The sequence below is a fragment of the Hyperolius riggenbachi genome, chromosome 8, assembly GCF_040937935.1.
Source record: "Hyperolius riggenbachi isolate aHypRig1 chromosome 8, aHypRig1.pri, whole genome shotgun sequence".
Lineage (NCBI taxonomy): Eukaryota > Metazoa > Chordata > Amphibia > Anura > Hyperoliidae > Hyperolius > Hyperolius riggenbachi.
In genome coordinates this window covers 239,105,205-239,131,079 of record NC_090653.1, presented here as the reverse complement: position 1 = coordinate 239,131,079, position 25,875 = coordinate 239,105,205, and the positions used below count along the sequence as shown (strand labels likewise).

Sequence of the window (25,875 nt, the reverse complement as noted above, 5' to 3'; positions counted from 1 at the left end):
AAAAATGTTCACAGGTGCGGTAGAAGTTCAGTAATTTACCTTCAATAGACAAAAACTCTGCAGTGAAGGCATTACAATAGTAAGAGGCATCCCGACATCCCTTTAAATGTACGTTTGTTATACTGCAGCCATTTGCTCTGAATCTGTCCATTAGTCTTTCTTAACATTTTATTTATTTACCACAGTTTAGATGAACTTCCAAGAAACTTTAAACATGCCCTGCTTAGGTGATTTCAGCACGAATTCCTCTGCATCTTCAAACAGGAACCTAAGAGGTTAAACTGCCGGAGGGAGGCCTCTTTTCTTCAGTATTTCTCTGCTTGATGCCTATTGGGTAGAAAAGCTAAACCCGCTGGAAAAGCCTGTGGGTCCTATCACATAGATCATCAAGACTTGCAGGAGACAGGGGCTGTTTCTATTGGCTTTGCTCCTGTCAGTCATAGCTTATCCCTCTCTGCTTGTGTGAGTCACGGCTGTTTTCCCACAGACTCGCACAGTCTCCACTCTGATTTCGCCACACCAGAGGTGCCGGTTCTGAACTCTACCACATGTTCTAGTCTTTATGAATTGACATTTACTGACATTTGTTGAGATATTTACCGCACAAGTTGGTAATTTACCTCACTGCTCAGTAACATAAGTTTTTCCTGCGGTAACAGCCTTTCTGAATTGACATTTTCCTAAGTGATCGGTAAAGTCAGCTGTTTTCAGCATTACCTAATGTGGTAATGCTTTCTGAATCGAGGCCATAGAGGGATGAGCTCCAATCAGTCATTCCCAGAGCCTAATGGTGGCCATACATGGTACAATTAAAATGTTCGCTTATCCCGTTTATTCGATCTAAATGATCGAATCGAATGAAAGTTGAAAATATTTTTTTTTTTCAATCAAGAAATTTGAACGATTATCCCGTTCTTTCGAGAAAAATCAGATCAGACATGCTGGAAAAATCTTTATATTCGATCTAACGGAATAGTCGAACTAAATTATCTAATCAAAAAAAATGAAAAATTGTACCATGTATGGCCACCTTTAGCCTAAGCAGGGACCACCTCCTTTTAGGTCTGCTCAGATTCTTGTTCCTGGGAGAAGCGGGCACCTATTTGTATCTGCTGAGCAGCCTGTTCTGTTACATAGTTACATCGTTATTTGGGTTGAAAAAATACATACGTCCATCGAGTTCAACAAGAGAACAAAGTACAACACCAGCCTGCTCCCTCACATATCTAGAGAAAAGACGCCTTAGAGGGGATCAACAGGGGTTGATCCAGAGGAAGGCGAAAAACCCTTGCAAGACATGGTCCAATTAGCCCCAAAAGGGAAAAAATTCCTTCCCGACTCCAGATGGCAATCAGATAAAATCCCTGGATCAACATCACTGGGCATTACCTAGTGAGTGTAGCCATGGATGTCTTTCAACGCAAGGAAAGCATCTAAGCCCCCTTTAAATGCAGGTATAGAATTTACCATAACTACTTCCTGTGGCAATGCATTTCACATCTTAATCTTACTGTAAAGAACCCTTTCCTAAATAAATGGCTAAAACGTTTTTCCTCCATGCGCAGATCATGTCCTCTAGTCCTTTGAGAAGGTCTAGGGACAAAAAGCTCATCCGCCAAGCTTTTATATTGCCCTCTGATGTATTTATACATGTTAATTAGATCCCCTCTAAGGCGTCTTTTCTCTAGACTAAATAAACCCAGTTTATCTAACCTTTCTTGGTAAGTGAGACCTTCCGTCCCACGTATCAATTTTGTTGCTCGTCTCTGCACCTGCTCTAAAACTGCAATATCTTTCCTGTAATGTGATGCCCAGAACTGAATTCCATATTCCAGATGTGGCCTTACTAGAGAGTTAAACAGGGGCAATATTATGCTAGCATCTCGAGTTTTTATTCCCCTTTTAATGCATCCCAAAATTTTATTAGCTTTAGCTGCAGCGGCTTGGCATTGAATACGATTATTTAACTTGTTGTCGATGTTTACTCCTAAGTCCTTCTCCAAGTTTGATGTCCCCAACTGTATCCCATTTATTTTGTATGGTGCTAGACCAGGCATGGGCAAACTCAGCCCTCCAGCTGTTACGGAACTACAAGTCCCACAATGCATTTGCCTTTATGAGTCATGACTGTGGCTGTCAGACTCCTGCAATGCATTGTGGGACTTGTCGTTCCTTAACAGCTGGAGGGCCAAGTTTGCCCATGCCTGTGCTAGACCATTGGTCCGACCTAAATGCATGACTTTACATTTTCAACATTGAATTTCATCTGCCATTTATGTGCCCATACAGCCATTCTATATAGATTCTGTTGCAATATGCCACTATCTTCCCGAGAGTTGATTCTGCACAATTTTGTATCATCTTCAAAAATAGCAACATTGTTTTCTATTGCATATACTAGGTCATTAATAAATAAATTAAAGAGCACTGGACCCAGTACAGACCCCACTGCTAACAGTCACCAATTTTGAGTAAGATCCATTGACCACAACTCTTTGTTTTCTGTCCATTAGCCAGTTCCCTATCCATGCACACAGACTCTTCCCCAGTCCTTGCATCCTCAACTTTTGCATCAGATTTTTGTGGGGAACAGTGTCGAAGGCCTTTGCAAAGTCCAAGTATATCACATCTACAGCATTCCCAATATCCACATTAGCATTCACTACCTCATAAAAGCTGAGCATGTTAGTCAAACAGGACCTGTCTTTAGTAAACCCATGCTGATGCTGAGAAATAATATTATTTTCTACTATGAAGTCATGTATAGTATCTCTTAGTAACCCTTCAAATAGTTTGCATACAACTGATGTTAAGCTTACAGGTCTATAATTTCCTTGATCTGATTTTATGCCCTTCTAAAATAATGGAAAAACGTGGGCTGTACGCCAATCCACTGGGACTGGGCCAGTTGAAAGAAAATCCCAAAAGATAAGATAAAGGGGTTTATCTATAACTGAACTTAATTCCCTTAGGACCCGAGGATGCATGCCATCCGGGCCAGGTGCCTTGTCTATTTTTAATTTATTTAGTCTTGCCTTCACTTCTTCCTGCGTTAAGTATTTAATATTACAGTTGGAAGATTGAGACTCTTCTGCATCTGTAATTTACAACAGTGATGTTTCCTTTGTGAAGACAGAAGCAAAGAAAGCATTTAATAACTCTGTCTTACCTTGGTCATCCACCATTGGGTTCCCACCCTCATCCTTTAGGAGTCCAATACAGTCAACCTTTCTTTTTTTAGAGTTGATGTACTTGTAAAACTTTTTTGGGTTAGATTTGATATCCCTATCGATTTGATTTCCAGCTTCAATCTTTGCCAGCCTAATTTTTTTTACAACTTTTATTGCACTCCTTATAATTGCTTAATGCAGCCTCGATCCCCTCCTGTTTTAGGACCTTATATGCATTCTTTTTCCCCTTCATTTTATCTCTAACCTTTCTGTTCATCCATAGAGGCCTTTTTTTATTCCTAGACGGTTTGTTTCCATATGGGATATACCTACTACAATATTGATTAAGAATAAGTTTTAAAGCTTGCCATTTCCCTTCAGTGTTCTCCCCTTGTAGTACATTATCCCAGTTCACCAAACTTAGTGCCTGCCTGAGTTGATTGAACTTTGCTTTTCTAAAATACATAGTTTTAGTGGTCCCGCTCAGTCACCAGATCAAACGTTCATCATGTTGATCTATTGATCTGATCATGTTGTGATCCCTATTTCCCAAATGTTCTTGAACCTGCACATTTGATACATTATCTGGTCTATTAGAAATGATCAGATCCAGTAACGCATTCCCCCTAGTTGATTCTGTTACCATTTGAGTCAGGTAACTGTCCTGTAGTGATGCCAGAAATCTGCTGCTTTTACCAGACTGGGTAACCTCAATACTCCAGTCAATGTCTGGAAAGTTGAAGTCACCCATAACTATGACCTCATTTTTACTTGCAGCCTTTTCAATCTGCTGTAGTAATTGCAGTTCTGCAGCTTCATGAATATGTGGTGGCCTGTAGCATACCCCAATAAGCACTTGGCAACCTTTATTTCCACCATGAATATTTACCCAAACGGACTTCACATCTTCGCAATCTTCCTCCATCTCATTGTTTAGGACAGCAGTAAAAGAGTTCTTAACAAAGAGACAAAGCCCTCCATGAAGGGGAATAAGCAGGAAATAAAAGTTTCCTGCAAGAATAGCAGTCGTTTGGTAAGCTGAGTACCCACGGCTAGATGGATCAGGGATCTCCACCGACGAACGATCGTTCCCTGATCCATCTGGCCGAAGCTGCAAGCATCATTGGCACTGTTGTAAATTAACAATTGCGTAAACGATTGTTTACATGATTGTAGCAAAACCCGTTGCTAATTTCAGGCGGTTTTGGAACAATCCGCTGCAGTTTAATCCAACATGACGGTCATTCAAAAACGAACGATTGACGAGAGTGGCATGCATCGTGAAACATCGTTTAACAGATTTTAGTAAAACGATGTTGCGCGATATCATGGAAAAAATCTTAGAATGTTAAAATTGAATGTGGCCCTGTAATAAATGTCATAGACATATTGTTTGGGTATATAGTAAGATGACTGCATACAGACTTACCAGCTGCTGCATTTGATTTCCATAAAAGCTTCAAACCACATACATTTCTATGTAATTAGCGTCAACTCAGAAATATTAGCATCTGATTGACCATCCCTGCTCAGAAGCCGTAGAGATCAGTTGGAGGAAAGGCTCCTAAAGGAAACCTGAGACGAGGCTGCCATATTTATTTTATTTATTTTTTTAAATGCCCTTTGCATGGCTGCTGATCCTCTGCCTCTAATAGTTTTAGCCATTTGACCCTAAACAAGCATGCAGCTTAGACATCTCTGAAATCTGAATGGATTCGGGCTTGTTTTAGGTGTGTGATTTAGACCCTACTGACCAGAAAGATGAGCAGGACTGTCAGGCAACTAGTATTGTTTAAAGGAAATAAATATGTCAGCCTCCGCATGCCTCTCATCTTCCGTTCCTTTTAAGATAATGCTGTGTTAATGCTTATTGTAAAAAAAAAAAAAAAAGTAAAAACGTGGTTTTAAATAGCTTCAAGATTCTTAAAAATATTTGAGATTTGTATTCTATTCTTCAAAACAAATCAAAGTTAATCTGATGCAGAGTATTTATTGCATTCATCTCACAGTACCATAGGGTAGCCAGAGACAATTAGGCGTTTTACTGAAAAGGATGCAGAGATAAACTTGCCCATTTTTAACCTTATTGCCGTGTTTCTAAGGTCCACCTTCTCCTCTCCAATGCAAATAATGGGTGTTAGCATTTTAGTGGTGACTTGTCATGAGAAAATAAAATATCCAAGATGCAAATTGGTTCCACCAAGAAAGCAGAAATGAGGAATGACTGCTCGTTTCCAATTGAGTTGCACTTGTCTGCAAGACGCGTGGCGGCACTTCCGGGTCTGCGGGTACGCAGACGAATCACATCAGCCGTGCCATGCATGGCTATGGAATTCGCAGCCTCCCACACCATTTTGGATGGAAATTGGCTAGCAATTCGGCCGGCTGCGCTATTGTTCCCTATGGCAGAGTTTCCCTGCGCGATTTGCCTGTGGGAAAACTCTGCTAATTCGGCGTGGAAACCACGCAAGTGGAAACGGATCCTTACAAATCAGAGCTTCTGACAGCTGATCCATCTAACCAGCATTTCTGCAAATTTTAGCAATGATTTATTAGCTCCTTCTTCCACCTCCTGGATTAAGGTCATTAGCATGTTGGGGGAATGTTCTGCTCACAGTGACGGTCATATTCCTCCTTCACTGTAGAGAAAGAAAAGGATCTGCTCAAGGTGGAAAGTCAGACAAGACCAAAGGCGGATTTATACTTTTTGTGCCCCTAGGCCAAGTATATTGTGGTTCCCCTTCCATCTGCAGCAGCGCCCTCCCATTCCATGTGCAGCCTCCTCTTTCATGTGTTTCATCCATGTACTGTAGCCTCTCTCTTTCATTAACAGCTCCCTTGGGCATCAGTTTCCCTTTTTTATGCGTTGATCCACATTTTAAGTGTCAAAAAACCGATACAGCGCTCACCACTATTGATTATATGGTCTATAGTCCCTAATGCTGCTTGCTGTCTTAAGGTCAGATATAGTCCTCCCTTTTGCAAATAGTCTTTATCACAGCCGCACTTCTGTTAATTGATACCCCTAGGTCTGTGGATTCTACATAGTGCCAGAAGCGCGGCTGTGATAAAGACGATCCACATTTTAAGCCTTCTTTTTCATAAGTAGTAACCCCTCTTTCATGTACAGGTGCTCCCTGAGGCTGCAGCCACCCAAAGCCCAGGCCTTTGTCGTCTTTCCAGAAATCCGCCCCTGGACAAGACCGAGCACAAGTTGAACAGTTGCTAACTTGAGATTAGCTATTCACAATTTGTCTTTAATATAATGGCTGAAAGCTGATTGGTGGTTCTGGACAACTGGTCTACTTTCACACCAGCTTTCTGTGCACCAGTCTTATCAGTCCTTATTTATTATAACAAACTCTTGAGAAAGTTGATTGCTATTATCTTGAGCATGGTCTTGTCTGACGCAAGTGATGCTCAAATTTGGCCCTAATTGAGTCTTCTGTGACTACCCTAAACTTTTGGGAACTACTACTATAGAGATATAGGAGTTTATTCAGCTTAATTCAGGCATCTTCTCTGCTTACAGCTGCTGGGTCAGAAGACAAGGATAGGAGGACTAAGCAGAATTAATCATGGATTTGAATCACACCTCAGGGAAGCAATTTGTGCGACCTCTTAGGAGGATATTAAGGGAATTTGTTTTAACGTTTACAAGTCTCTGTACTTGTGTATCTGGTGATCCCAATCCACGGTGTATGTTACTTTCAGTGCGGCGCACATATTTCTGCTAATGGATTGCTCCGCATAATCAGAGGGAATGTAGCTGTTGGCTATTATTACAGAGGTTTCAACATTGCGGTATTTATTCCTTGTTATATGCCAGCTGTCGGCTCTTAATGCTGTTATGATAAAATACACGACGGAGGGAGACTGGAACAAACATGAATAATTCATCCGGAATGTGTAGGTAACAGATTAAGGAAGAGTTCCAAATTGTTATCTTTATGATAAGTAGGGCTGTTTAACAGCACCTTCTTCATGTCCTAATAATAAACAATAGTTGGCGATTGTCCTTCTGTTCCAGGTAAAATGTTAGGTGTACTGGCTTCATCGCTAGGATGTTCACTTCCTTCTACTGTAGAAATGTCTTTTAAAGGCCTGCTACATAGTACCTTGTTTCTGTTCCTTCTTATAATTAATAATGCAAGCAACAATCTAGTTCCAAGTGGAAGTTTAAGTGGAAGTGCACTTATAATTAAGCCTAAAGTTCTCTTCCTATGCAGGTGTAAAGGCCTGTTCAGACAGGCGTCCTGCGGTGCTAAACGACAGGCTGCAGCACTCATAATTTAAAGCAAACCTGAACTGAAAATTATAAGTCAAAATAAACATCCACATACTTTCCTCCCGTGTAGTCTACTCCTCAATCTCTTTCTCCTCTTCTGCGCCCTGTTTGTCCACTGTGATCAATGGAATTCTCTGTCCACCATTTTAAAAATGTCAATGACCCAGTAAAAGCTTCCTGGTCAGCACACTGTTAAACTGTAAAATCAACCGCTTGAGCCATAGGGAAACAGGGACATTACCTCGCACATGATGTTGTGTTTGGACACGTCCGTCAATAAAGAGTTCTAAGTTTTGCATTGTGCGGACCTCCTTCCTTCAGGATTACCTCGCACATCAGTTGTCCTTTCAGTTATAACTGACAGCAACTGATATATAACTGGCAGCAACTGATATATTTCAGTTCTGACAAAATCTTGTCAGAACTAAAAGGAATCATCCTACCTAATAATAGGCAAGTGTCCCTGCGTCTGTCCGTGTGTCAGTGCTTTTTAGCACTGCGCATGTGCAGGGACAAGACGCAGAGACACTGCCAAGAGCCGGTGGAGGAAAGGGCCAGAAGGGGTGGTCGTGTCTGCGCGTGGTGGGCGTGCGCTGTTGGCGTGCACGCGCACGGCGGAATACTGACAGAGCTAGCCCGTTTTAAAACGGTCACTAGTTTTTAGAATAAAATGGTGAGCTTCTGAGAGGCACTGACGGCGACCTAAGTATGTAGTATTTATTTCCAGGAACATCATGTGTTTATTTTAAATAATTTTACTCGGTTCAGGTTCACTTTCCAGTGCCATCCATTCAAGTGAATGAATAGGCTAGTACGATCGATTACTGTCATTTGCGCAAATGCTTTGTTCCAATCCTGATATGTCCCATCCTTTCAGGCTTATCCTGGAAGTAATCGCTAGGGATCGTACATCTTGAAAAAAAAAAAAAAGAGTGTTTGCAGGGAGACGGATGGTTATCTCATAAGGCCATATGTGGAAAGAGTCTAAACAGGAAGGAGAATTACAGTATTGAGAATTAGGGAACACATGATAAAGGAATAGAGACTAAAACAACAGTGAAATATTAATCCTCATGAATACAGACAGACCAATCTGTAGTTTCCTTCCTGCAAAAAGAAAACATTTAAAAGATGTCCAATGTAGAGAAACTCTCATTGTTTTTTTTTTTATCCGGCTGTTGTTTGGCAACCAATGTTCACTCACCCAACATTCCCTCACCAAGTGAAGGCCCCCCGCACTCATTCCTAATGCCCATTGATTGTTTCCTTCCCTGCAAAATTCAAAGAGTGTACAGGGGGTTCTCAGCTTACACCAGGATTGCGTTCTAGAGACGTGCCTGCAATTTAGATTTCGCATAATTGAAACAATTCCCTACTGGAAACAATGGAAACTGCCATAATTGCACTCAATATGTAGATATCTGACTCCACTTCCAGGTTATAGGAGTAGCTTGACAGGACCCATTACACCGTGTCTGCCAGCACAGATCAGATGGCAGGTCAGATTGATTGAGGACCCCTGCAATGTGCTGTCAGCAATGGTCTAAATCTGCGGTTCTTATGCCGGCTGGGAATCATTGGCATGTCCAAGGTGGTCTCCAGCCATGAGCTGTGACATGCATCTTAGGCCAAAATATGTGTTTCACTTCACTTTCATAAGTGAAAATAAGTTAAAGAAACACTATCGTGAAAAAAAATACATACATACAAGAAGTATATTTCCCCAGATTACAATGCACTGTAGATTACTTTTTTCCTATGTTTGTGTCCAACAGAAGTACTTAAAAGCTTCTTCTGTGGAAGGTATTTTTGCCTTGAAAGTAGCTCCCAAGGAGCGAAACGGCCGTCAGGCATATGTCAGTGCCCTGCCCCCACATCCAACAGATACCTCTATGTATGCACAAAGTGTAGTACAGATGTTTACAAATGAAAGTCACACAGCAGTGCCGGGTGCCTCTCTTTTTTGATTGTCAGACATCTTGACCTGTTTGCCCAGTTCACTGACTGATGTTGGATATGGCTAGTGTGGGCTTCAATGTTTGGTGTGTCTCCATTCTATGCAACTTTGAACAGTGAACACAGACTTTGTCACTTGTTTTCTCATAACGCAGTCATGTTTCAGTGTAGTGAAGTACTGAAATGGTTAAGTAGTGTTACACTCGTTTGTGATCAAGGATGAACACTTAGAGTGAACCCGAGGCGAGAGTGATATGGAGGCTGCCATATTTATTTCCTTTAAAGCAATTCCAGTTGCCACAATATTGTCAGAACTGACAAGATTAGCTGCAAATAAAGGATATACACAAAGGCAGTTGTTTATGCTAGCCAAGATTTTGACATTGTAGTGGTTGTTGCTAATTGCTTAGCTCCTTGCCAGGGCCAGATTTACCATAAGGCACTGTAGGCACTTGCCTATAGGCGCCTGATGATGGAAAGGCGGCTCACTCCCCTCCCAGAGTTCCTCCCTCCCTCCTTCTCTAGAGAATATAAATGAGCGGTTACTCACACGGCTCTCGGCATCCCACCGACAATATCTTCTAGCTACTTAATATTAAGTTTGCGTTAACTAAGGGGCACCTGTAGCTTTGTATGATGGGCAAGGGAAGTAGGGGATGGGCCAGTCAGCACACTTGGGGTGCAGTTTGGAGGGGGTTTGTAGGTTCATGGAGGGCGAAGTCTAGGGTGCCAGGACATTTGTGCCTATAGGCTCCTGGGAGGTAAATCCGGGCCTGCTCCTTGCTATCCCTCTTTGGGAACCAAATCCCTCTGCCCTCTTTCTGCCTCATTTGTCCCTCTCTCTGGAATCATGTACAGATCTACATAAATATAAGTATTTACTACTGATTTATTTATTTAACTATTTATATAGCATCGACATATTACACAGCACTGTACAGAGTATATAGTCACTAACTGTCCCTCAGAGGGGCACACAATCTAATCCCATAGTCACATTTCTATGTATGTATCCTGTAGTGCATGTATCATAGTCTAGGGCAGGGGTCTCAAACTCAATTTACCCGGGGGCCGCAGGAGGCAAAGTCAGGATGAGGCTGGGCCGCATAAGGGAGTTCACGTGTCCCCGCCGCAAAACGAGGGCTGCAGAGCCCCCAAATCGCCCCGGGGGCAATCCGCCGGCATTTCCTGGAAGGGGCAGAGCTTTCAGCTTCAGCTCTGCCCCTCCTGACGTCAATCGCGGCGGATCGCCGCCTCTGCCCGCCCACTCTAAACATAAAAAAAAAAATTGGGAAAATAGGAAAAAATGCCCGGAATCTTCATACAGCCATATTACGGCTGTATAGCGATCCCTGGCCAAAGCGCTGCGGCTGCGTATGGACCCCCTGGAAACTCTGTCAGGAAATGTATTGCTCTTTCTTTTGATACATGTAAAATTACACTACCGTTAGGCTTGCTACTAAAAGTGACATTTACCGCATTTAAAAGTATACTATTTTCCTTCGAAACTTTAAAATCGATTTTCTCAAGAACTATAAGGTCTTTTTGAAAAATTGTTTTTTCCTCTTATTCCTAATGATCTCCTTAACATATCCTGCAAATTTAGGGTTTCTAGCATTTAAGGTGGATTTGCTATTAACCATTAAAGTCGGCGGGTTTTTAAATGTGTATTTTTTTCCTTTGCAACTTTAAAATCGATTTTCTCAAAAACTATAAGGCCGATTTGAAAAATTTTTTTTTCCTCTTGTAGCCACTGGGGGCCCCTACAAGCTCTGGGGCCCTGGGGCCACAAAATATTGTATCGCGGGCCGCAAATGGCCCGCGGGCCGCGAGTTTGAGACCCCTGGTCTAGGGCCAAGTTTAAGGGAAGCCAATTAACTTATCTGTATGCTATTGGGAGGAAACCGGAGTGCCCGGAGGAACCCCCCCCCCCCCCCACACACACACACACACACGGGGAGAACATACAAACTCCTTGCAGATGTTGACCTGGATGGGATTCAAATGGCAAACCCAGCGCTGCAAGGCGAGAGAGATAACCAGCACTACGCCACCGTGCTGCCCTACTGATAATGTTTGTTTGACTCTAATCTTTATTCCCATTGTTTGATATATGTTTTTTATAGTAAGGAATAGTAAGAAAAACTAACCATGACAGAAAGGACTGGAGTGGGTTGAATTATGAAACCACGTCTTTTGCTTATGAATTCTTTGTGGTTTGGTTTCTTATTGAAAAAGTTGGGTGGCATATCAATAATTCTGGTTCCTTATAAAGTAACTGCAGTCAGTGGTTGATATAATGCAGAAATTCTTTGACATGCTGACATACGGTATATAGGAAGCATATTGCCTAATAATTACATAACATAGTTATTTGGGTTGAGAAAAGACCTACGTCCATCAAGTTCAACCAGAGAACAAACTACAACACCAGCCTGCTCCCTCACATATCCCTGTTGATCCAGAGGATGGCTGAAAAACCCTTACAAGGCATGGTCCAATTAGCCCCAAAAGGGAAAAATTCCTTCCCGATTCTCCTAAGCTGGAGAACATATCTGATCTATAAAATGTTTTCACCTTGGTCCTCTCACAAGATGATGACACTTTCTGAAATGTACCTAAATAATACCATCCTAACTGCCTGTTGTCTTTCCCTGCAGAGCTTATGGAGTCCCGCACTGCTCGTTTCTTCAGCTTTGGCTTCAATACAAGTGACTATCGGATCCTCCTTCTTGATCAGGACCAGGATCGGATGTATGTCGGCAGTCGTGACTACCTGATCTCCATGGACCTGGGCAACATCAACCGCGAGCCGTTAATTGTAAGCCAGGAAATGCTTATTGTTTCTTGCCAATGGGAAATAGCTGCATTGTTCCTGCTGGGTGACTCAGGAAGCCTTTTACCCACAGGATTCACATTTTATAGCAAATCTGAAGCAAAAATAAACTTATGATATAATGAATTACATGTGTAGTGCAGATAAGAAATAGAACATAAGTATAAAAGAAAAAAGTCTCATGTTGTTTTCCACTACAGGAAGAGTTAAAGTACTTGAGTTGTTATCTATGCAAAAGAGCTTTTCTGAGCTATTTGACCAACTTGGTAGAACTCAGTCCTGTTTTCTGAATAGCTAAACAGCCAAGAAACAGTGAAATACAACTTGAGATAAGGTTTTACTGCAGGAAAGTTCAAAGGGTCATTAGCTCTGCTCTGTTTTACAGCTTACATTACAGAGTGTGGTTTCTAAACTGCAAATATGGCTGAATGATGCAATGCTATAAATACAGCTATATAACTAAAAATAAAAATATGAGACTTTTTTCTTTGCTACAAATGTTCTACTAATTATCAGTACTCCACATACAATTAATTATCTCCTAAGTTTATTTTCACTTCAGTGTCACTTTAAGAAGAGGTCAGCAGTGACAGCTTTCAAATCTCTGTAAAGACCAGTGTACATTGTGATGCTGAACACAGTTACAAATAATTCATGGGTTAATTATTATACATGAATGTAAAATGTGTGTTACCGTTGCCAATGCTGTGTTGTTTTGTTTCACACCTACAGTACATATGCAGTGACCATACAGTTACGCAGTATGAAAAACTTCTCCCCATGTTGTCCTGGGAATGCCTCTTGAGCTCCCATCCCCTGGAGTTGTTCAATAAAAATGCCCCGCCCCTTATCCAGGCATGCACATCTATTGGAAAAAATGCTCAAGCCCATACAGGGCACACACAGCCATCCTCATTGTGCTTTTCTGGCTGCATAGAAAGAGTTTCCCCATAGCAATGTTACCCCCACCCCCATTACAAACCTGCAGTTATGGTAGGAGAGGAAATTATTATTTTTTTACGGTTTAATTATAGACAGTACATTCAGAACAGGGTTGGTTAACAACTCCAGCTATTGGTGTTCTTTCTTTACTGGTTTACAACAGAATAGATAAACTTAGTAGATTGTACCCCTATCTACAGTATAACAATGACTAGAACCATCTACAACAGTCCATAACCCCAAAGGAGTTTGCACTGAAAGGTCCCTTACATAGACATACATACTGGACAAAACATGGACAAGCACTCTTCTTGCTGCACTAGACTCCTGGGTTCCAAGCCTGCCCTCATGGAGTTAGTATGTTCTCTCTATGGTTGTAAGGGTACCCTACCTTAACTCACTGTTTTGCATACACCTCAAAATTAAAAAAAATGACCCTACAATAGGGATGTCGAAATCCAGTCCTCAGGGGCTGAGGTCCTCACATATTTTCGGCACAGTTTGAATTAATTGATGGGACTGAATGAGGAATGGTGTGTTTCATCAGGTAGAAAACAGTTCTTAGTCTGCCGAAAACACTGGCGTGGGTATAACCCTGAGGACTGACACCTGTGCCCTAGAGCAGGACTTCCTAACCACCAACAGTGCATGTTTTGGAGAAAACCACAAACATTCACAGGTGGGGTAGTTAGTGTCTCAGAAGAGCTGATTAAATACCTCTGTGGTTTTCCATAAAACATGCACTGTTGGTGGGCCTTGAGGACAGGGTTGGGAAGCCCACTCCTAGAATATAGTACTGGTAACATTAGATTGTGTGAGTCCTACAGAAGGGCAGTTGGTTTTATGAAAACTGCTGCAGAAAATGTGTCAGTGCTATATTAATAATAATAATAAAAATACCCATACTTGTTCCAGTTGAGCTGATTGACTGTCCTGTAAGTTATCTGATGATGAAAAGAAGACAAAGCATCTAAGCGACAATCGCGCAGAAATGGGAATAACATACATTTTACAAGTAGCATCATTCATTGGGGATTGAACTCAGGACACCAATGCAGTAAAGCAAAAACCACAGCCACTTACAAGACAAGACAAATAACATTTATATTGCACTTTTCTCCTGGCAGACTCAAAGCACGTGAGCTTCAGCCACTAGGCACGCTCTATATTATGCCTAGTACACAAAATACACATTTCTGTTAGATTTCTCTGTTAGATTTTCTGCATTAGATTATTTTCTGGAGAGAATGGTCATTATCTCTGGTGCATTGTCTTCTGGTCATCTCCTGCTGAGTAGAACAATGCCTAATTGCTAGGCAGATAGATGGTTAGATAGATCATTTCCAACATGTTGGAAATTATCTATCTGGCAGGTACATCTTACAGAAAATCTAACAGAAAATGGTATGGTGTGTACCTAGCATTAGGGAGTCTAGCCCCATGACTCCTTACTGAATATGTGCTGGCTTACTGAACAGGAAGAGCTGAGATGCGAACCCTGGTCTCCTGTGTCAGAGACAGAGCCCTTAACCAGTACACTATCCAGCCACTGAGCTGCTACACTGTTGCATGCATTTCCAAAACTTTGTTCATGTGTTTGATGTATATAAGAGTAATCGCCTGATCTGGCTAGTGGATGACTGAATATATGATTCTGGGTACGGCAGGCACCACTAGTGCATTTATATGTTATGTCACTTGCATGTGCGTATTTGCAGGCTCATTAATGTCTGTTATCTTCTCTCACTGTCAGATTCATTGGCCGGCTGCCCCAAACCGGCAGAAGGAATGTCTCCTGGCAGGGAGGGGACGTGCAGTGAGTATATTATTCTGTCCTTTGCTGTACTTCTCATGCCGCCTGTATAAAATACCCATTTCATTCTGAGGGAACAGACAGAGCAATTTACGTTGCACAAAGCAATTTCAATTGACCTGTTCTGCAAAGCCAAGTTAATTGACCTGCTGATGCAACTTTAATGTACTTACACGCAGCTCAAATGCAAAGCCTAAAATAGCAAATTCCTAGCACAAATGGGATGTTTACGGGATCAAATTGATAGGCTATGAGAAGATAGCTCGTAAGGCAACCTTTAAAAGTAGCATAACCCAATGGATTTAAAGAAGTCTTTTTTATAGAAATATTATTTCAAAACCCCATCTGCTCCCACCTCAGAGAAGAGTGATATGGCAACTGCAATGATGGAAGATATTTTGTACTTGTATCTGAGATCCGCTGCCTCACCCATATTGCAGTTATCTTGTACTGCTGACTTCACGTCCGGAACTGGTTATTGTAACCTTGTCTTTCTTGCGTGCACCGAACCCTCTTTCTACATTTATGTTTACTGTTGCTGTGAAGCAGGTGGACTAAGGCCTCTTTCAGACGGGCAGCTGACAAGCAGTAAATTTACGCCTGGCTGATACGGTACAATATCCTATTGCTACTAGGAAATATGGCAGCTTCCATATTTTTCTCACTTCAGAGGCACTATGGCGAAAAATTGTAAAATTTAAAATATGTGCGAGCATATACAAATAAGAAGTACATGTTTTCCAGAGTAAAATGAGCCATAAATTACTTTTCTCCTATGTTGCTGTCACTTACAGTAGGTAGTAGAAATCTGACAGAAGTGACAGATTTTGGACTAGATCATCTCTTCATAGGGGATTCTCAGGGATTTATTTATTTTCAAAAGCACTTAGTGAATGGCAGTTGCTCTGTCCATCTGCCAAAACTGTGTAGGGAGCAGGGAGGCTGGCCAGCATCATTGTTTAAATCCTTTTTAGGGAATATCTTTATAAAGAATAAAAGCCTTGCTGAGAATCCCCTATGAAGAGATGGATTAGTCCAAAACCTGTCGCTTCTGTCAGATTTCTACTACCTACTGTAAGTGACAGCAACATAGGAGAAAAGTAATTTATGGATCATAAACATTGCATCTTGGTTACCTAGAATATGATCTACCGTATTTACAATTGAGTTTTGGGGAAATTACAGTAAGTACAGCCGAGTGAAGCAGGCTAGAATTGGCATAGCAGCCATATACAGTAGATGGTGTACAGCAATAAGGTGTCTGTGAAGTCTGCTGTAGGAAAACAATGAAAGATATTTCAGTAACATATCTAGCATGTCCAGGTTTAAAAGTGAAACTGGTATTGCAGTGTACGATTGTGCAATATAGTATTGACACATGATAATTAAATTTGTGGACTACATGGAGCCTATAAGCTCCTGTTCTGCTGCATTCATAATTATCAGTATAAAGTCAAGATACATTCCACCCCTAGTACTGTATATGTTAACCCCCTATCATTTGACCTGTCAATTTCTCAATGAGTGCTCTATAATACAAATCCACCCATAACTACAGCCCTGTCCTCAGCAGCAAGTGTTGGAGGATTCCATCTCATTTTCTTTGTTCTGTATAAATTACACAACTTTATTTAAGGTATATACAGTAGCTTCACAGAGTTAGATTTAGTTACTCCTTTTTAACACTTGGACTGGTGCCTTGGCTAGCGGTAAACTTGGACAGTCTCACATTAAAGTCTCTGTTTTAAATCAGCCTTTATTAAAACAATGTATCAAAATGACAGCACAGATTAACACACAGCAGCGTATTTGTTGGTCAGATTATCATAACAAGACAATGGCCCATATTCAATTTACTTTTTCTTCTACCTTGCACTCTGCGATTGCAAAAGTACCAAAAAGTAGGTGGAAAAGAACTGACAACTACTTCTGAGTATTTTGAGGTTTGCTGGTGGCTTAAAAGACATTTTATTGATAAGGTGTGAAGATATCACTTTAGGAGTAAACTTAGGAGAAAAAGTTAATTGAATAAGGTACAATGAATTTCCTAGGTGATAATCTCACAACCTCAATAAAATACCTTTTTAACCACTTGCAGACTGTGGTGATTGAAATACACGCCCTGTTTTTATGCTGTTATTCCTGCCAGGGTGTAGATTTCACCTCACTGCCGATGCGCGTTGCTCTCTCCCCGCCGCAGCTCACTCACCCTACTATCGGTATGACAGTAGAGCTCCGTAAGCCAGTCATGTGCCAATTTTATTGGCTCCTGACCCTGTCATCAATCTGAGCAACTCTCATTGGCTTACATTGATCACATGGTCAGGAACCACTGAAGGTGGCACCTGACCAGCTCCCAGAGCTCTGCCGTCATAGAGACAGCAGAGTGGGTGGCCTGAGGCAAAGGCTGTGTGGCGTGGATGGCGGTAGCGGCAATTTAGTGCAACAGTTCATGAAAGGAGCCAGCTTCTGGTACTACCGTAGTGGGCTCTGGTCCTTAAAGAGAACCAGAGACAAAGCACCCTCATGTATTTTACCATATATATCAATGGGAACATGACAGTAAACACCTACTCTGCTCTTTGTTTCATTATTCTCTGCTAAATCTGCCTGTTATCAGCTTTAATAAGAATCCCTGACTAAGCATTCAGTCTAGCTTTGCCCCGGGAATGTTATAGCTGAGTCAATCTTCTGTGATGTGTTTTCAAGCATCCCCCTCCTCCTGCCCAGACTGAGCTCCCATAAGCCCTTGCTACATGGGTCTGAGAGTGCCAAGGCACTGGAGAAGCTGTGGGCGAGTCTTGTTTAGTTTATAAGGAATTAAAGTATTAAAACAAAAAAGTATTTGGCATTTGCCCTGTAAACTATATGAAAGGAACACAATTATGCAATGATTAAAAGTTTATCTCTGGTCCACTGGTATTGATGGGGTTAAGCCACCAGCAAGCAAGAAACGAGTACTTTTTCACCTACTTTTTGGTACTTTATCAACTGTAAGGAACTGTACATACTACAAGAGCTTTTCTAAGAGTTTTGTGATTTTAAAAGCTCCTGCTAATGTTATCCTATATGTGTCTGCACACTGGAGCAATGTGATTTTGTAAAAATCCCCCCGATAGCATTAGCAAGAGCTTTTCAAATCTCGTTTAAAAAGCTCTTGTAGTGTGAACCAGCCCTTAGTGCTTTTAAAGAGAAGGTGAAAAATTATCTCCTAAGAGAAAACTCAGGAGAAAAAGTGAATAGCATATCGGCCCATGTGTTTTCCATGCACACACTTTATTTTATGACTGCTGCAGTAGTTCTTGCCAAGTTGCCATTAATCCCTGAAATATATAGAGCGATTCACCCTTTCTCCTACGTTTTCTCTTAGGAGATATTTTTTCATCTTCCAATTAAAATAACTTTTCAGAACTCTGCAGTTGAAAAAATACCAAAAAGAAGGTGAAAAAGTACTGTCAAAATAAGTTCTTGCTTGCTGGTAGCTTAAAAGGGGTTTTATTGATAAGGTGTGAAAATATCACTTAGGGGAAAAGATGAATTGAATGAACTGATTTTTTAGTAATACAAATAGTTTCATAGTGTGCGAGTCGGCTCCTTCAATTTGTAAATGGCTGACAGCATATCCAATCACTTCAGAGAGTCAAATATAGAGACTTCCATGTGTTGGAATTGGGGTAATTGTTACTGCAACATTTCAGTAGGAATGATGATTTTTATTGCCTGCTCTTATGGTATATATTTTTCACCAGAAATGTATCCAGTAGGCAACCTCCGTCTCTCCTACATGATTTTCCCTACAGGCTAAATCATGTAGGCTCAAACAGGAAGCAAAAGTGACCTATGATCACCTGATTGTGACTAACCAATGTCTTGGTCAGGCAAAAGCATGTTGGAGACACGGAGTCTCTTACCGAAAAGTAATTACTTATGTACATTATCTGTTTGGGTTTTTTTTTAATCCCTTTCAATCACCTTTTGCTAGGCATTTCCCAATATCAGAGATACCTCCTCTCTCTAACATCATTTCCGTTTTCTGCTTTAGGACGAATGTGCCAACTACCTGCGTGTCATTCAGCCGCTGAACCGGACTCATCTTTACGCTTGTGGAACAGGTGCCTACCAGCCACAGTGCGCACTTATTTACCGGGGCTGGAGGTCAGAGGTAAGCCACACCCCTAAAGCCAGAGGCAGTGCTATGCTATAAGCAAGACTTACCTTTCAGAAGCTTGTGCTTTTGCTGAGACTGATACGTAGCAGAGGATTAATATTAATCGTTAATAGTAACAATTGGGTACAATGTGTCATGTAGGAATGTATTCATGAAGCTGCAATAATAACCACAATTATGCAAGTTCGCAACGTCGTGAGAGATTTTCCCTCTTTATAAAAGTATGCTATTTATTGGTAATTTGGTGCGGATTGCTTTATTTATAAATTAGCAATCAGCCTGGAGTACTCTATTGATCACCAGGTAATATTATTCACTATCAAAGTAGAGATCGCCATAGGCTATGAGAATAAGCGGTATAATTTTTTTCTCAAAATCGAAAACAGCATTTTCATTGCGAAAATGAATTTGGAAAAAATTTGCAAGCAATACTGATCTTTCTACTTCTTTCTCATGCCTGCCTGGGCTCATCTTGATGCCTTGTTTAGACAGGAGCAGTAAAATATAATTTTAACGGGTTAGCTTGTCTCTAGATCCAGACTTATACTGCCACCATGTGGTAGATTATTCTTACTGTAACTGAAGCATGATTGGCATGGATTCTCCATATGCAAGTTTATGTAAAGCATATAGAGGAACATAATGGGGACTGATTCTGCAAGTCCATCTAAAATATGTATATGGACATTACAACTGCAGCATATTAGATTCAAAAATGACAACTTTAAGTGTACCTGAGGTGCAGGGCTGGTTTAAGGGGCCCAGGGGGACCCATAGCAAACTTAAAGGATACCCTCTGTGACCTGTGACATGATGAGATAGACATGGATATGTACAGTGCCTACCACACTAAGAACTGTGCTGTGGTCTTTTTTTTTCCTTTCTCTGCCTGAAAGGCCTGAAAGAGTTAAACATCCGGTAGGTAATTGGCAGTTCCTGTCTGAGTTAGGAGTGGGTCAGACTACAGTGTGACCCTCACTGATAAGAAATTACAACTATAAAACACTTTCCTAGCAGAAAATGGATTCCGAGAGCAGGAAAGAGAGGGAAAAAAAAGGGCTAATAGTTCATAGATTTTAGCTCTGGCATACTTCAATGAATATGTCATTGAGCAAAAACAATAAAACAGTAAAAACGTAAAAAGAACCCGAGGTGGGTTCTAAGAATCCTATTAGCACACAGGGGCTGGGTATGCATATAAAACCCAGCCTCTGTTGCTATACTGTCTCCCCCCAGCCCCCCCACCCCGCACTCTGCTGTCCCCCATAAATCAAACGCCGTGCTAATTGCCAGCTGTTTATCTCTACACTGTCACTCTCGCCGCTCCCCGCCTCCTCTATGTCGCCGCTCCCCGCCTGCGTCCTTTCCCTCCCCGCTGATTGGAGGGCAGGGAGGCAGGCGGAAAGCAGAGATATAGAGGAGGCAGGGAGCGGCGAGAGTGACAGTGTAGAGATAAACAGCCGGCTATCGACGCGCTGCGTGTCGCTAGCACAGCGTTTGATTTATGGGGGACAGCAGAGCGCAGGGGGGGCTGGGGGGAGACCGTATAGCAACAGAGGCTGGGCATTATATGCAGACCCAGCCTCTGTGTGCTAATAGGATTCTTAGAACCCACCTCGGGTTCTCTTTAAAAAGTAGATTTAAATAAAAAATAAAACTGTGGAATATCTTAAAAAGTCATTTTTAGGAGGAGGAGGATAGATACAATTGTTTATTTCATCAGTTTATTTTCACCTTGGGTATCCTTTAAGCTGGGGCTACCTTCCTCCTGGATAGTCAGCTGTCCGACTACCTTAAGTCTAATCAATGCTCAACAAGCCCACTTGGCCCAACATACTGTCCATTGGCTACGCAATAGATAATGTGTTTATGTGACAGAGTCTCTGTCTAATATACAATGATTAAGTGAATTGGCTGCTCTTTATTTATTATGCAGCTCTGTTTTTGTGGTTGAAAATTAGTAAAATTAAAATTTGTTAAAAATAAATAAACTGTTTTTTTGGCTTAGGTATTCCAGAGCGACATTAGTCTTGATACTTGCTCTAGAGTTCACCAAATGTATATAATTATGTGTTAACAATACAATGTCTCCGTTCTTATTGGAGATGTGAGATTTATCTGACGGCTTCATGTGCGTAGAGCGAAGGATGCTTTTTATTGTACTGTGTGCTCGCTTGATTGAGTCAACTATCATTTTTATTTTCTCACACTTAAGCAGTAGTAATAATAATAATAGTATGCTGGGCAGTATTCTTATTGCAGTGTTTTCTTCCTTCTGTCACAGGACTATGTTTTCCGGATTGTCTCTGGCTCTCATGAATCTGGGAAAGGAAGGTGTCCATATGATCCCAAGCTAGACAACATGGCAACCGTCATAGGTGTGTTATACAGTGACTTTATAACCTGTTCGCATGCCTACCAACTTTTCGAGATGAGAAAGAGGGACACTTAAGCCATGCCCCTGCCACACCCCTAATCACACCCCGACACACCCCTTAGTCATGCATTCCATAAAGATTTCATAGGAGAAATATGTTGTTTTAGGATTCAAGTCACACTGATCCTTTCTATATAAGAAATATATCAATGGAAAGGATGGGAATAAAGTTTAGAGTCAATTACATCATTTTTTTAGTAGAAAAATACATATATTTACATAGATCTGTACATTGATCCTGAAAGAGGGACAAATGAGGGAGAAGGTGGCAGGGTTCCCAAAGAGGGACTGTCCCTCCAAAAGAAGGACAGTTGGGAGCTATGTATTCGGTTACCAAACACTACATTGGTGAAGTATGGTACACTGCACTGGGTGCCTCTGAAGCATTAAACAGAATGAAATCCTTACATCCCCAAATCATACCACAATGGGCTTGATATAGTAACATTTCTCAGTACTGGAAATCATTGGAGCACACATAGTTACTAATCCATGAAATGTAGCTTGGACTTCTCCTTCTCCTGTGAGAGACCAAAAATGTGGGTTACTAAGCAAAGGCAGTCTACTCAGTAGCCCAAGGCATCAACTGCTGTAATGAATGACACATTTTTATACATACAGTAGCTGTTTGCTTTTATTATGGATGGAACGGTGCATTAATTGGGATGCTAAAAGATCTTAGAGAACCAAAATGTCAAGGAATGGCCCCGACTGCAGACTAAGGGAACTCTACAAATACAGGCACAATGTGACCAAACTTATCAGCCACACCATTAAAGCCACCTACTAACATTGTAGGTCCCCTTCTACTGTCCATAAATGTATCTGACCTGGTAAGGCATTGACTCCACAAGACCTGTGTTCCCTGGCACCAAGAAGTAAACAGCAGATTCTTTAAGTCCATGAAGATATGAGCTGGGCCTTCACAGGTTGGGGTTGTTTTTTCCAGCATGCATCATAGATGCTGAATTGGATTAAGATCTGAGGAATAATTGACTTGTCAGATTAGGCCACATACTTCCATTCCTGGTCCAGTTATGAAGCTCCCATGTAGGAGCTTTTGGTAATGGTCAGGGGTTAGCAATATATGGGGTAAGGGCTCTAGCATCCAGAGACTGTACGTCATCCAGAGGAAAGGTGGGTGGGAACCCAAGGCATCCATGAGTACATCAGTAAGATGACACCCCAAAATGAGCTGCTGAGAGAATGCATGTGGCATCAGGAGACAAGTAAAGAAGTGCCAAGGCAAACCAAGAATGGGAAATTGTTAGATGTTTGAGTTGGCTAACAGTAGGAAATTTGGGCAGTAGATGGAAAGAGCTGGACTCAAAGTCAGCACCAAAGCCGTTATCATAGCATGAGAAGAGGCGATAGATGAGGTCCAACACATAGTGGCAGAACAGGAGCAGCATACTCTGAACATTACAACCAAGTAATGGGAGTTTGGTACACGGACATCTGCACAAGATATGGGCTAAATCCTCCCAAGTCTGAAAGGTCATGGAGAATAATAGGGCTAACATTCTGATGGACAGACAGGTATATCAACCAGACATTCTGACAGTAGACAGAGACCACAGAACCGCAGAGGTAACAGATGTGGCACCGTAAGGTAGCAAAAGCATCAGGAAGAGGGCATATGAGAAATAGAAGAAAGATTTGGACTTGAAGGAGGAACTACAGAGGAAGTGAAACGTGGAGGCTGATCCCTGGTCCCTGTGGTGGTAGAACACAGAGCTTTGACTTTTAAACTGGAAAAGTGACTCCAATTGATTCCAGGAACAACATCTGAGTTCGATGTTCATAGTTTGCAGTGTTAGAAATAGCTAAGAAACTTTGCAGAACTCTCAAACTCCCATGTCTTCAGTGCAGGAGCCAAGGATGACATAATACCACCTGTAGGAGCTAAAGAGGAGAATATTTTCTCTGGCATATTTTGTGGTCTTTTACAGAGTGCATAATTCATTCACATCTGATACAGGGACAATTATGGTCTTATGCCCTTGCTGCAGTTATAGAAGCACATGTGCCCACTATTTTACTATGATTAAACTGCGTACGTTAAAAAGGGGCGCTGGGAAAAAAGGGCGCGGGGTTTTAAACGATAAGCATGGATAACGTTTAAAAATGTATTGTACTGTATTTCGTTTAAAATTAATGTTTTATAAAGTTATAAATCATTAAATAATGTGCATTAAATCGGCAATTGTAAAAACGTTAATCTTTCGTTTAAATAGTGAAACGTATAATAACGTTTAAAAAAAAAAATACTAAGTAACCCTCCCTGTACCTACCCCTAACCCCTAGACCCCCCTGTTGATGCCTAAACCTAAGACCCCCCCTGTTGGTGCCTAAGTAACCCTCCCTGTACCTACCCCTAACCCCTAGACCCCCCTGTTAGTGCCTAAACCTAAGACCCCCCTGTTGGTGCCTAAACCTAAGACCCCCCTGTTGGTGCCTAAACCTAAGACCCCCCTGTTGGTGCCTAAACCTAAGACCCCCTGTTGGTGCCTAAACCTAAGACCCCCCTGGTGGTGCCTAAACCTAAGACCCCCCTGTTAGTGCCTAAACCTAAGACCCCCCTGTTGGTGCCTAAACCTAATACCCCCCTGTTGGTGCCTAAACCTAAGACCCCCTGTTGGTGCCTAAACCTAAGACCCCCCTGGTGGTGCCTAAACCTAAGACCCCCTGTTGGTGCCTAAACCTAAGACCCCCCTGTTGGTGCCTAAACCTAAGACCCCCCTGTTGGTGCCTAAACCTAATACCCCCCTGTTGGTGCCTAAACCTAAGACCCCCCCTGTGATAAGCATTATTAAAGTTTCAAAAACATATTGTGCAGTTTTTTCGTTTAAAAATAATGTAAAAAAAAAAAATTGTACTGTTTTTCGTTTAAAAATGTTTGAAAAAAATATTGTACTGTTTTTCGTTTAAAAATAATATTAAAAAATGTATAAATCATTAAATAATGTGTAATCATGAGAAGCAGTAATAAAACATTAAGTCTCCGGGCGCCGCTTTTAGAACGTTATTTTTCTCCGGCGCCCTTTTTTCCTATCGGGCGCCCATTAAACGATATTTATTATGGGAGTGAATGGCGGCGCCCGATTTGTCCACTAGCCTCCTGCGCCCTTTTTTACTGTTACCGATTAAACTGTACTACTCATATCACTTAAACATTGTTCTTAGGCTAACCAGTCATTGACTGTTTCCTTTGTTACACAGATGGGGTGCTGTATGCTGGAGTACAGGTAGATTACATGGGAACAGACTCTGCTATATTCCGCACAATGGGAAACAAACCTCCAATCAGGACTGAGCAGTATGACTCTCGTTGGCTGAATGGTAAGTGTTGACAACAAAACAAGCTGTGCATTACTTGTTTTATTACTGTTATTGGGTTTTTATACACACAAAACGGGTACATAGTATTTCTGCGCCGCTCAGTTCAGCGCGGGGAGAGCCGAATGACGGCTCTCCCCACTGCCGCTAAACTCCGAGGCGGCGTTAAATACTATTCCCCCTCTGAGTTGTCGCAACTTGGAGGGAGATGTAATTTCGGGGTCTGGTAACCTCCAGAGCCCCGAATTACCACTACGCGGGGCACGCATCATGGCATTGCTGCTATGACGGCGCCCAGTTTCAGATTGTTTATGCTTTATGCCAAGAGTTGTCCGAAAGTAAATCATTTATCCAGGTTTCACCATGTGTATAACACATGACTCAACTTGCAAACAAATTCAGCTGACAAACTCCCTGAAAGGGACCTGTTTGGAATTTGGGGACCCGCCTGTCTTTTTCAGACAGAATTCGGTTGGTCATGCCACTGCCCAACAGAGCATTCCCTGGAGCAGACTTCAATGTTCTTCTGAATGTCAGAATAAAGCGGCTTCCCACTGAAGACTTGAATGCAAAAAGCTTGTATTGACAGAGCACACTTCATGCTATTGTCTAATGACCGATAGATAGTAACATGTAGGCCCCCTGCACACTGAATGCGATTCCGATTCCGCTTTTTTTTTTTCAACAATCTTTTATTGAAATTGGCACAACAGAACACATATGTTATCGAGTTGCATATATGATTACATAATAAAAGCTGGCATGAGAAATAACATTTTGTCACTGACATTATTTGCCTATTTTTTCTTAATTGAGAAAGGGGGGAAGGGGAAGAGAGGGGAGAGGGGGAAAGGGAGGAGGGGGGGGGGGATAGGGGGAGGGAAGGCAAAACAGGGGATATCTCAGGAAACCATAAAAAGAAGCAT

The 25,875-nt window shown here is 41.6% G+C and overlaps 1 protein-coding gene across 2 annotated transcripts in view; it reads left to right on the top strand.

Moving 5' to 3' along the window:
• Positions 1 to 25,875, top strand: part of LOC137527678 (semaphorin-3F-like) — a 224,494-nt gene that overhangs the window by 166,053 nt on the left and 32,566 nt on the right. For both annotated transcript variants that reach the window (XM_068248415.1, XM_068248414.1), the window contains 5 exons: positions 12,075 to 12,235; positions 14,946 to 15,008; positions 19,048 to 19,167; positions 21,458 to 21,551; positions 24,833 to 24,952. In XM_068248415.1, coding sequence (XP_068104516.1) covers positions 12,075 to 12,235; positions 14,946 to 15,008; positions 19,048 to 19,167; positions 21,458 to 21,551; positions 24,833 to 24,952 — 558 coding nt within the window. The remainder of the gene's footprint in view (positions 1 to 12,074; positions 12,236 to 14,945; positions 15,009 to 19,047; positions 19,168 to 21,457; positions 21,552 to 24,832; positions 24,953 to 25,875) is intronic.